The sequence below is a fragment of the Neolamprologus brichardi genome, chromosome 22 (assembly GCF_056152115.1).
Source record: "Neolamprologus brichardi isolate AB-2024 chromosome 22, ASM5615211v1, whole genome shotgun sequence".
Classification (NCBI taxonomy): domain Eukaryota; kingdom Metazoa; phylum Chordata; class Actinopteri; order Cichliformes; family Cichlidae; genus Neolamprologus; species Neolamprologus brichardi.
The window spans coordinates 4,010,066-4,022,975 of NC_142124.1; the positions used below are offsets into that span (position 1 = coordinate 4,010,066).

Sequence of the window (12,910 nt, forward strand, 5' to 3'; positions counted from 1 at the left end):
TGTCTGGGTTTCACTTCAATAAAGACCCGACGGGACTCAAAGTGGTGGCAAATATAATGTAACGCCTGATCTCTGGACTAAAACTCAGATTGAATTAATGTCATTAATGCCTAAAAATATTTGTGATCATTTTCTTCATTTCAGGTTATTAAATGTGTCCACAGTTTACCATTTTCATGCCATCAGCTCCACACAGATTCATTAATGCACGATGCACTTAAATGCTGGGGAAATAGGACACCTGGGCTTCTGTGAGATTGATGAGTTAAATGAGCTAGATTCAGGGCTCGCAAAATTTCAAAATCTCTGGTAGCCCTTCGGGCAGACACTCTTCAGTTTTTGGTAGCCCAAAATAAATTTAAGTAGCCTGAAAAAAAGGATAATTTTTTGATTGACTTAAAAAATTGTTAAAACACAAATTACAACAACTGTAAAAAAAAAGATACAATCATCAACTCAAATATTTGGTTCTATTTGAACAGAAATGTCTATGAACTTGTAAGAACTGTAGAACATGAATCAGTCTGTGTCAGATCCTGAATCTGACATTTCCACTGAAGTCACGGGTCAGAGGCAAGTGGAACCAAGATCGAGGCCATTTGCTTTGTTTGCAAAGGCTGATAAATTTTGCCAAAGGTAGTTCACTCTTTGCAACATCACGCTGTTCTAAACAGATTTTTCAGGTTTATTTTTAGTAGTTTTTTTGCAATTGGCGTTTGTTCTGGGAAAGATACTGCAGACTGAGCAATAATGCATTTCTTGCATTTCTCGTGGGTTCTAATGGGGTCTTTCTTAAAATTACTGGTCCCAGTAACAAAGGTGCTTGTCGACTCAGAAATCGAGGGAAACTCAAGACACACCCGGCAGAACATGATGTTATTTAGCTCGTCATATTCCAGCCACAGAAATTCTTTTGTCCATGAAACCAAAAAAAGCTGCGCTTTTGTTTTTGCCTCGTAGCCTGATTTGTCATATCTTTTTTGTTTTGTGATCGGCTTTTCTTTGGCTGTCCCTTCTTCACCCCGACCCGTCTTATTTGGCTCTGCAGAACTAAAATACCTGCGTAAATCCATCTGCTTTCACACAGGCACTTGCAATGATCAGCGATTCTCTGCGCAATCAACCTGCATCACATGTTTAAGCTTGCTGCGGGAGACTTCACTTGTCACGTTTGAACAGTAAGCTAATGAGTGATAAGACGATGTCAGAAGAATTGGTGTGCAATCAATCTTTCACTCACCAATCAGTAGCTGCCGCTCTCTATTCACAGTTTGCGCCATCGCAAAGTGAAAGTGAAGCAAAAAACAAGCGGAAATTCAAACGCGATTTCAATATGTCACATACTGACAGCTACGTTTGCCAAAGAATGCAAAAGCATTGACATATTTCTTCTTCCTATGACAGCCTGACTGGCTGAGATGGATTTTGGTAGCCCGACCAGAAAAATCGCTAGCCCCGAGACGTCGGGCTAGCGATTTTGCGAGCCCTGAGATTACGGTTCTTCTGCTGGCAAATTGCACAATAATTGCAGACAAATGAAGATCAATGGGGGACAGACTAGCAGCTCATCATCAAATAACCCACTAGAAGTAAAATGTGTTTATATTCAAATATTTTGATGTGCACACGTGTGAAATTCTTTTACATGTGTTCAAAGTCCGTCCTGTCTCAAGTGCTATCAACAAATATTATAGCAGTATCTAAACTACATTTTCAATGTACACAGTTTGAGTTTGAACGCTGCAAAGGCTGCTATCACAATTCTCAGTTTATTCTTTCTCACATAGCCGAACAGTTTAGGACTAGTTTGGAGCGCTGTACTGAGAACTCAGTCTCTGTTTTCAATCGCTAATTATTGTAAAATGTCATCTGCTGCAAAACCAAACAGAGGGAAAGTGCATTCGCTCTCTCTGTGGGAATCTCACTTCAATGAAAGGCAAAATTAAGAAAAGATTGTTTTTTGTAGTTAAAACACAGAAGCAATGCAGCTGCAAGGAAAACAAAAATACTAAACTGTAAATGCAACAAAAAGAGTCGCATAAACTCAACGACACAGTGTAGCCACCTTAGTGTAACTGCTGCTTTTATTTGTTTTTAAATGTTTGTCCAATGCTGCCCCTCTGTACCTCTCTGAGCTTCTTCATCCATACATACCTTCCCGGTCCCTCAGGTCGGCAGACCAGCTCCTCCTGAGCGTCCCCAGGACTAATCGTAAGCTCAGAGGGGATTGGGCGTTTGCTGTGGCAGCACCAAAACTGTGGAATGAGTTGCCTTTACATGTTAGACAGGCACCTTCCCTATCTGTTTTTAAATCACGTCTTAAAACATATTTATTTACCTTGGCTTTTAGCACAGCAGGACTTGTTGATGTCTCTAAAAAATATGTTTTCTTATTAATTATATTATTTTTAATTTTAAGATATTTTATATGTAATTTAAACTGTTTCCTCTCTGTTTTATATTTGTAGCACTTTGGTCAACATTGTTGGATGTAAAGTGCATTATAAATAAAGATGCTATGCTATCATATTCATTCTCTGATCTCATGTATTTACATCATGCAGCTGCAAATAAAGAGTATTTTTACTAGTTTTTTTTTATTATATAGTATTAAATCACAATGTAACAATTTACTAAAACTAGTAGTTGAATGTAAAGTTTGACTTCACTTAATGTATCCGAGTGTGAAACCTTTACCATGGTTTCACTCTGTTATGGTGCAAATGTGATGCAAATGTGTAAAAACCTCCCTGACAGGTGGATCAGGCTTAGTCGTCACCACAGTCAGAGGTTGTGTTTTCTTTAAATCTCATTGTGACTCCATAGATACAAAAGGCAGAGTCGATATAGAGATTCCCGCTCATTTACCCATTTACACTTGAACCTTAAAAAGCTGCAGCGCTGCCCCACAAACACAGGACCGAGCCTCATATGTGCTTTGGTACATGAACAGCAGACAATAGCAACCCAGGAATATAAGCGACAAGCTGGTAAGTTGTCGCTTATATCACGTCCACGTGTGATCCTTTCAATGCCTTCTGATTTAGCAGGTTCACGGACAGGCCGACTGACGGATGGATGGATTTAGATACACAGACACACGTGCACATAAGGCGCTGGACATGCTGTGTGTCTGTGTGTGTTTGTGTGCATAGATGGCAGTCGATGCATGGTGAAACCTGAGCAGCATAACACACAAAGTACTATAACTGAATGCCTGCACACAGCACAGGCTCAAACAACAGAGCAAGGCACGGACGTCTTGACTCAGAGCTCATGTGTTAAAAGTTAAAAGGATCACACGTGTAGCACTCGTTTAATCTAAGCAGCATTTAAATTGGGTGAAACAAGCTTTTAAAATATAAAAGCACATTACAAAAAGATGCTTTGTGGTTTCTACACAAGGAGTTTCTCATAATTTCCATAACATGCAAACAGATGCACAAAGGAATCCTGAATTAAAATTGTTGAATCAATACTATAACAGAAAAAATGTGGACAAATTGGTTATTAGGATGACACTAGGGCTGCCACGATTAGTCGACTATCAAAATCGTCGACGACTGATTTAATCGTCGATGCGTCGTTTGAAGCTTTGTAAGATCACAAAAGACGCAGGAATAAGTAGTAGGATTTAAGAGTGTAATAACGGACTGAAACAGAAGATGGCAGCACTGCATGTACAAGGATGCCAGCTGCCGTTAAACCCCGAAGAAGAAGAAGCTGTGTCCCAGAATTCATAGCGCAGCCCAGCTCAGTTTCCAACAATGGCGGCAGCTAGTTCGTTTTAATATTACTCTTATTATTCTTTCTGGGTCACAAAATAAACGTTTAACATGTTTTCAGGCGAGAATGTAGCTGTGTAAACCTCAAATATCTGCTCAGTTTATCAAGACACCACATATTTTCAAAAGCGCTCCGACGTTTTCGGAGACGTCTGTTACCCACTAGCTCGATAGCTAGCCGGGGGCTAGGCTAACTAGAGCCGTGAGAACACCGGACTCCCGGCAAATAATTTTCAAACCCACCACCGTCTTTCGCTACTCGGGTTAAACATGATATATAAGTCACTTAGATAACTTAAAAATGTTATTGTTTGGATTTTTTAAGTGTTTTATTTATTCCTGAGTAAATCGGTTTGGCTTTTTAGTTAGCACTTACCTTAAACACTTAAAGCTGTAAGCTAATGATAGTTATATAAGAGCAGATGCTGCTGGTGCAATAAGCTGTACGTTTTACGTCTAATGGATGATGATCTGATTAGTCGACTAACCGCAAAAATAATCGGTGACTAGTCGACTATCAAAATAATCGTTTGTGGCAGCCCTAGATGACACACAATAAAAACATTCTGAATTTAAGAGATTCAAATCTCACACATACTAATGATGTGCAAACTTTTTGAGTCACACTTCATTTCTTGTATTTTGCTAGGAAAATGGATAAGAGGCAAATAAAGTTGGAAAAAGAGTAAAAAGAGTATACACGGCAAAAACACAGGTTGGAGAATTCCAACGAGCATGAAAGCCAATAGTTGGTGTGACTGCCTTTATTCTTCAACACAGCCTGAACTCTCTCAGGCAGAAAAGTGTCATATCTGAGTATTAGTGATACAGCGATGACACGCACTGACAATCCTGAGCGCAACAACAAGACAAACCCAGTCACTGAGGATCAGAGCAGCATGTTTGCCTTCAATTACAATTTAGCACCCAGGAAGTGAGCTGCTTCAACAGCCTCCAGCGAAGAACAAAAATATGTAAAATATGCAATAAAAGCACTCAAGTTAAACACGGAAACAACAAACAGGCTAAGAGGTGCATGAGAATATGAGGGTGAGAACTGGTGACATGCAACCAAAAGTAAACAAATGACTCAGTGAGGACTGGCTAGCTGCACGCCATGTGACAGGAAGAGCAAACGATGGATGGACTGGTGCTCTGCTGATGCAATTACATGCAGAAAATGAAAGCTTTCAGCAACTGGTTAAAAAACGTTATCCAAGGAAGAAGTTATGTTAGTTATTGTTTTTAAAAACAGTGTTAAGCAGTTACTTTCACATCCAATTTTCAGGGAAAATTCTACTTGGGCCACATTTGACTTCTGCTGTGTCATTGCTGCTACAATGTTGCTGCTGCTGACACCTTGTGGCAGTAGATTCACACTTGGCAGGATGCAATCAATAGAAACGAAGGCCTTAAAATGTTCTTTATTTATAACTTGGCATCCTTAGCCTTTTCCTCTTACTTTCCTTCTTCTCTTTCCTTCTCGAGAGCCTGAGATGATTTATGAGGCTTTGGCTCAACTGACCAACTAAAGTTGTTTCTTTGCTAAGTTGTCTGTTATGTGTTGACACAACATTCATTCATTAAGTGCTTAAATGATTCATAGGCCAGTGTTAAGCGATTAACTGGAGTAAGAAAAGTAAAAGGACTAATGAAAAAGCAGCCAACGTCCAATTCCACGAACGTCTGGCTGCTTGGAAGCAAGAATCAAAGACACGAGGTGTGGTTGAAGACTTGTGCGCAGTACTGTATGTTGTCAGAAATCTGACACTGTCCCCTTTACCTCTTTCCTGTTTTCCTCTCGACCACTGAAACTCTACTCTGCACTAATCACTTGTGCCCCCTTCCTTCACTGCACCCTACTCTTATTCCTTTCTTCACCACTCTCTCTCTCTTTGCCGCTGAAACACTACTCTGGGCTAAATTTAGGACCAGTGTGATCCAATATTCCTCATTACACTTCCCACACCTCTCTCCTACCATCGTACATTTCAATGCCTCATCGTATTCCGCGGTTTTTCCTATGTCTCACATTCATTTACTCTGTGGGTCCTGTTCACTTTGGGAATACATCGAAAGGAAGTTCGAAGGGATTAAAACTGCTCCAAAACACCCAGTATATCAAAGACAGACGAACCTCTGGGTCTGAAAAGTGGGACAATTGCCAAAAAAAATGCAATATTTCAAACAGCCAACAGGGAGCGACAAAAATAACAATCAATAGAGAAATAACTACTTCTGCACTGATTTATGACCTCAGTAAACACTTTCTCAATGAGCTCATGGGCTCGGTGGTTAGTTTTCAGGCTCATTTAAGAAATTATATAACATTTATAGAGAATGCCATGCCAAACCTTGGCTGATTAAAAGTGTGGTTACTTTGTGATTGACAGGTCATCACCATATATGCACACAGTGTCCAGCTTTTTTAGTCAGACTGACCTCTTAACTTGGCAAATATTTTAAAAATGCCTTTTTGATCTGTTGTTACTGCTTGTTGGCATGAAGCACCTACAGCTGGACAGTGGCAACTTCTTATAATAAGGAGTTGGTAGGGCCAGACAGGACAGACTGGAACTGGGGCACCTATCATATGGTGGACGGGATGTCACGTGGCGAGAGGCGTGGTACACCCTGGGCAGGTTATCAGCCTGCCGTAGGGCTAACACAGAGATAGACAACTATTCACACTCAGATTCACACCTATATCCAATTTAGAATTGGACTGTGGGAGGAAGCTGGAGAACCCAGAGAGAACCCACGCAAACACGGGGAGAACATGCAGACTACACACAGGAAAACCAGGCCAGACGGAGGAGCGGAGATGGAGCTAGGATCTACTTCCTGTGACACAACAGTGCTAACCACTGATGATCTATACAAATATTGCAAAAGAAAGTCAATGAAATGTTCATATTTTCTGTGCATTTCATAAACAGAATCAGGTAACCATAAATCTGATACATTTTCTGTCTCTAACCACACAGTTCTGGATGATAATTAGTGTCTTTTTGTTCTTTTTGGATAATTTACTAATATTTTTTGAACTCAACTGAATTATGTCACATCATGAGCAGTCTGTACAGAGAGGGATTTATATAACAATGTGAGCCACTATATGTCGTCATGTGCAGTCAAAGCCGACGCATATGAAGCGTTTCTAAAATAGAGGCCGGTTTAACTCCACGCATTCTCTGCATGACTGCCAGCTCTCGTGTCCTGTTTGTAAGAAATCGCTGTCAGAGTTTTTTTATTATCAAATTTAAAAAAGGACAAATAAGAAATGGGGAAGATGTTACCACAGCCTGCAAAGTATCCAAAAGCACAAACACACACATGACAGATTAGATAACTTTGCACTCTCTCAGGTACTCGTAGGCGTACGATTTCAACAGCCATTAAATTCTATAGGTCACTCTGATCACCAGCCTTCACATTCCAGCCTCTCAACACCACTGAGGAGGGCTGCTGTATGGCTCAGTCTGTCAGAGTGGTTTTTTTAATATATATATTTTTATTTGCTTTTAACTAACCATGATTTAAGCAGGAAAATGACTCAGGAGATTAAAAAGACAGCACTGCAATCAAAGGCAGCTTCACGGACGAGTATCTTACAAGTACACAAAGCAAAAATACAGAAAGTATAAATAAAATAGACCTTCAGAAAGATCTGAGGCTGTGAGGATTTCAATCCTAGTTTGATAGGCTTTAAATGTTCAGCAGTGTAAAGTAAAAAAAACAAGCTATCTCTAAAACTTGTGATGTCACAGGAGTCGTTATTTATGAAAGCAAAGAATGTTCATTTCCATCTAATACAGCATGAAATTGAATTCATGGATTCATCATAACAATTTTCAGTATACGTGTACAAAGGCATATTCTCAGCAATCATCACTCTTATGTTCCACTGTTTGTTACCTAATGAACCTTTATGATGTTTAAAGACTGTTAAAACTGTTATCCTGGCAACTAAAGCCAAAAAAGGTTTAACATTTCTCTTCTTAACACACTGAAACTCATGTGTACCACTCGCTTCACAAACCAGTATAATGTGGCATGTATGTGTCAGTAACAGCATGGGAGATTTCTGTTTCCCAGTTGTGTACCAGGGTTTCTAACTTTTCTTATCATTATATTATTCAATTTCATTAAAAATCAGAAATCATTTAGAATAAATCATTCAATTAAACCATAACTATCTTTTACAGTAGCGGTCCATGGTCCGGGGCCATGCACGGGCCTTGAGGCTCGGGTGTGAAATTTATGGTTTTCAGGATTTTTATCGGTTTTTATCATCATTCTGTTATCATTTTTAGCGTTAACTCGGCTTCCCTGGGTCTTTTCCTATGTGTTATAAATAGGGCTGCCACAAACGATTATTTTGATAGTCGACTAGTCACTGATTATTTTTGCGATTAGTCGACTAATCAGATCATCATCCATTGGACGTAAAATGTACAGCTTATTGCACCAGCAGCATCTGCTCTTATATAACTATCATTAGCTTACAGCTTTAAGTGTTTAAGGTATGTGCTAACTAAAAAGCCAAACCAATTTACTCAGGAACAAATAAAATACTAAAAAAAAAATCCAAACAATAACATTTTAAGTTATCTAAGTGACTTATATATCATGTTTAACCTGAGTAGCGAAAGACAGCGGTGGATTTGAAAACAATTTGCCGGGAGTCCGGTGTTCTCACGGCTCTAGTTAGCCTAGCCCCCGGCTAGCTATCGAGCTAGTGGGTAACAGACGTCTCCGAAAACGTTGGAGCGCTTTTGAAAATATGTGGTGTCTTGATAAACTGAGCAGATATTTGAGGTTTACACAGCTACATTCTCGCCTAAAAATATGTTAAACGTTTATTTTGTGACCCAGAAAGAATAATAAGAGTAATATTAAAACTAACTAGCTGCCGCCATTGTTGGAAACTGAGCTGGGCCGCGCTATGAATTCTGGGACACAGCTTCTTCTTCTTCGGGGTTTAACGGCAGCTGGCATCCTTGTACATGCAGTGCTGCCATCTTCTGTTTCAGTCCGTTATTACACTCTCAAATCCTACTACTTATTCCTGCGTCTTTTGTGATCTTACAAAGCGACGATTTTGATAGTCGACGTAATCGTGACCAGTCAACTAATCGTGGCAGCCCTAGTTATAAATAAATATTTTTCTTTTTTTTGTAGTGGTACTAGTTTTATTTTGTTGTATTTATCCGCAATATCTTAAAGGCCAGTCCGTGAAAATATTGTCGGACATAAACCGGTCGGTGGCGCAAAAAAGGTTGTTTTACAGCCTGTCCGTTACATCAGAAGAAAAACAATGCACTTTTCCCACCATGCTTTTCCTTATTTTCTGCTATATTTTCTGTGAAAGGTCCAGATGCTTACATTACACAAAGCCAAAGTTGAACTAAAAAGATCAGTGAATGCACAAGGGACCAGTTTTGCACGAGGAAGCTATTCATAAGAAAGTTGTCCTACAAAGACAGGGAAGGGAGCTCGAACTGCTTGGTTCAGACAGGGGATGAACTGATGAGCTACAGCAAGGCCAAGACCTATGACATGAATCAATGAATCAGCTATGAATCAATGACAGCCCCTCTACTAAAGTCACACAATAAAAACATAGAGTGTCACTGAACCACCTCAAAAAGCGAAACTTTTGCTTATTATTGTAGATGTAAAAAAACATTTATTCAATAGAAATCACAAGCTAACTGTGAGCAATCAGATATTAAGAAAAGAAAAACACCAACAACAAAACAACAAACAAAAATGTTTCCAGTTCTCTGGTCTCCTAAACAACTCGACAACAAGAAAAAGACGATTCAGAGTTGTGTAACAGAACCTCTCAAAGCTGTAATGAAAACCTGCCAGATGTTGAGAGACGCTCTTCACACTGCTTTGTCCCAAAAGACATGAGCAGCTACATGAATGCAAATGCACGGTCAGGTTTCCCCTCTTTGGAAACATATGGAAAACCACCTGGGACACACACATGTACACGCACAAAACCCCCCAATACACAAACTGTTGACGTTACACTTGTCACAGAAGCCTGTCCCACATGTGCAAAGACCAAGCAGGGCTTAGGAAGCGAGGCACAGAGAGGGTAGCAAACAGGTGGCCAGCAGAGACGGCAGGAAACAAGTAGCGAGACAGCGTCACAGTGCGTAAGTGCACGCCACGATCAGGGGCGAAGGAGCTGCACAGCATCTGAGCACCTGTTTGCACGCCCGTGTGTTTGACACCGCTGTTACACATCACCTTGTCACATGCTGTTCATTCACAAGGACGCGGATTAGTGTGGACGATACAGGTGCGTCATGCAGGACTCCCGCAACAAAACTGCAGACGCATGCTAGATATGAAACATCGAGGCTGGTGTAGACATGGCACAAGGACAGAGACAGACAGAGAGCGAAAGAGAAAGGAAAGAGAAGGGACACTGACCAGGGTTTGCTTGTATCTAAGAGCTTTCCTTTCCGACGCATCTGCAGCCATTGACACACTGTCACTGACCCAAAAATAAACCCACCCGCTCACCGTCTGTCTCAGCAATACCAGTACTGCTGTGGACGCACAGCCAGGACGCGCTTACACACAAACACTGAGAGGCATGGATTCACACCGCACACACAAACACAAATAGTTCCAGCTGGGGTTACCCCTGCAGTTCTCTGAGCTATCTGTAAAATGAACTCAGATTTAATGAGAAGGACTAAATACCAAGTGAATAATATGCTAACTGAACTGTATAGTTGTTGCTCAACATTTAAAGAGCTGCAGATCAACCAGGTCATGAAAAGGGAGAAGCTGTATGCTGGAGGAGGGGATTCCTGGTCATTCAACCTTGAGTTTAGATGTTACTAATCCATCCAACAGTATAAGAGATCTGGTTTTTGTAAATAAGATGCAGTTTTTAAAACATGCCACTAATTAGCTAGCTGCTAATTTTGACTGCCTAAGTGTGATGATCAGTGTTAGAGGTCAGTGCTTTGTGTTTTCAGTGCTAAAGAACAGGTGGTGAATGCTAAATAGTTTAATTTGTTTCGTTGTTATGCAAATTCTGTGAAAACATGCACATTAACAACGGTGTCTTTTTAAAACTCAGACGAAAGAAAAGCAAAACTCTTCGATCTCCTTACATGGAGACTGTTTAAGCACAGAAATGATCATTTCAGCAGGAAGGGACCAAAAGAGAACTTGTCAAAGAATCTGGAAAGATAAATCGTCTCATGTGTTAATCAGCAGTAACCACAGTCCAGCATGGTTTATGGCTGATCCCTGTAGAGCAAGCCTATTCAAATGGCGGCCCGCGGGCCAAATGCGGCCCAGAAGCAACCTGCGAGTGGCCCTGCCTGTGGTCCTAGCAGAAACACAGAGAAAACGCAAAAAATTAATTCATTAATTAATTTTTAAAAAATTAAAAATTCCTACAGCGTAGTGTAGACTGTGAATGCAACACTCCTAGTAGCCTAGCAATATTTAACCCGCAATGCACCGTGATGTAAACATATTAAACAATCGTCGTATTATATGATGCGACAACAGCACGTCTTTCTCTCTCCAAAAGTGCAAAATTGACAATGAAAACTATCAGTTTAACCCTGCCTGGACTGACAAATACTTATTCATTTTACCGCCAAATCCAAATGCCAAACCAATGTGTTGAATTTGCAGTGAGTGTGTTGCTATACTTACGAAGGCACCACAATGACAAACACCAGACTTTCTACACAAACTTTCCAGAGCAATCTCAGGAGAGGGCTGCAAAAGTACAGTTTAACTGCGAGTTTAATAATCTTACAACTGGAGTTGTACTGCCACGGTGAGGGTCCTGTACAGTCCAAGAGAGAGTTGCAGCATCTTCCCTTCGTGTTTGCTTCTTTTGAAGTTTGAAATGCTGTTAGATGACCTGAGGAAAACTGATGTAATATCTATAGCAGGGTTAGGGTTCAAAATGGTTTTTTTATTATTATTATTTCAAATGTGCAAAAAAAAAAAAAAAAGTTTAGTTATAGTTCCCCTTTTTTAAATGGACCTTTTGGTGTGCATTTGTGAGAGGTCACCAGACTTACAGGGGGAAAAGGAATAAAATTACTTGTTTTTCAATACAGTTGTGTGGGTTTGAAATTTATCATGATCTGCTGCTTACTGGCTGCAAAAAAATATCTGGCCCAGATAAATTCCTCTGTTTGAAAATCTGGCCCAACTAACTTCTTAGTTGAATAGCCATGCTGTAGAGCCTTATAATGGCTGAACTGGTTTGCTCTGCTCTCCAGTCACACATGAAACTGGGTTATTCAAACTGGAATGAGGAAATAAACACTGGGAAATTTGTTTCTTTACAAATGAAACGCTTTAAAAGAAAGAAAAAAAACTGGCTCAAAGACCTGAAATGTTAGAATGAAAATGAGGAACAAGTGAGTTTGTTAAGCATGCCTGTAAACCTGATTGTCAATGCAAATATCTAAACCGTGAGTTTCATGGCAGCAACTTGGTGGCTTCAGGCAGTGACGTAAAGATGACCAGCTCTGGGTGAGAAACACCCTGCTGACGTCAGAAAACATGTCCTGTCAGCTAAGAACAGGAAACTCATATAGGCTCACCAAAACTGGACAATAGAAGATTAGAAAACACATCGGAGATTCACATGATCTATGCTGTGGAAAACTGATGCAGTTCTGAAGGTAAATGGGGGTCTAATGCAGCACTAGCAAGGTGCACCTAAAAGTTCAGATGAGTGCATGTCTACATTTTTAAACATATCAGCCATTGCTGCTATAATTTCTCTCTGCAGGATCCCTGTGACGCACTGCCAACCTGTCCAGCTCTATGACAACAACAACTCCAGGCCTCCTGGGACGTAACTTGGATAAGCAATTAAGAAAATGCATGCAGGGGCATTACCCTTGTAATAATCAGGTGTACATAATAATACGCTTACCACAGCATTCTGTTTTGTGTACATGTAGCTGCTTTTCTTAGAGCGTGCATGTCAGGCTACAGCAGAGGTTACAGCATGTGGTGTAATATTTATGCTGTGTTACAAATCAAGCTTCAGACAGTGAAGTAATCTGCTTTCAAACACACATTTGCAGAATTCAAATGCATACTACAGG

General features: G+C 40.2%; 1 protein-coding gene across 1 annotated transcript in view; it reads right to left on the reverse strand.

Annotated features, from left to right (window-relative positions):
- LOC102797045 (chloride channel protein 1-like) overlaps positions 1-10,354 on the reverse strand; it is a 72,776-nt gene extending 62,422 nt beyond the window's left edge. Inside the window, exon 1 of the mRNA XM_087834868.1 lies at positions 10,239-10,354. Within this exon, the coding sequence (XP_087690994.1) occupies positions 10,239-10,289 (51 nt within the window). The 5' untranslated portion in view covers positions 10,290-10,354. The remainder of the gene's footprint in view (positions 1-10,238) is intronic.
- Positions 10,355-12,910: the final 2,556 nt, after the last annotated feature.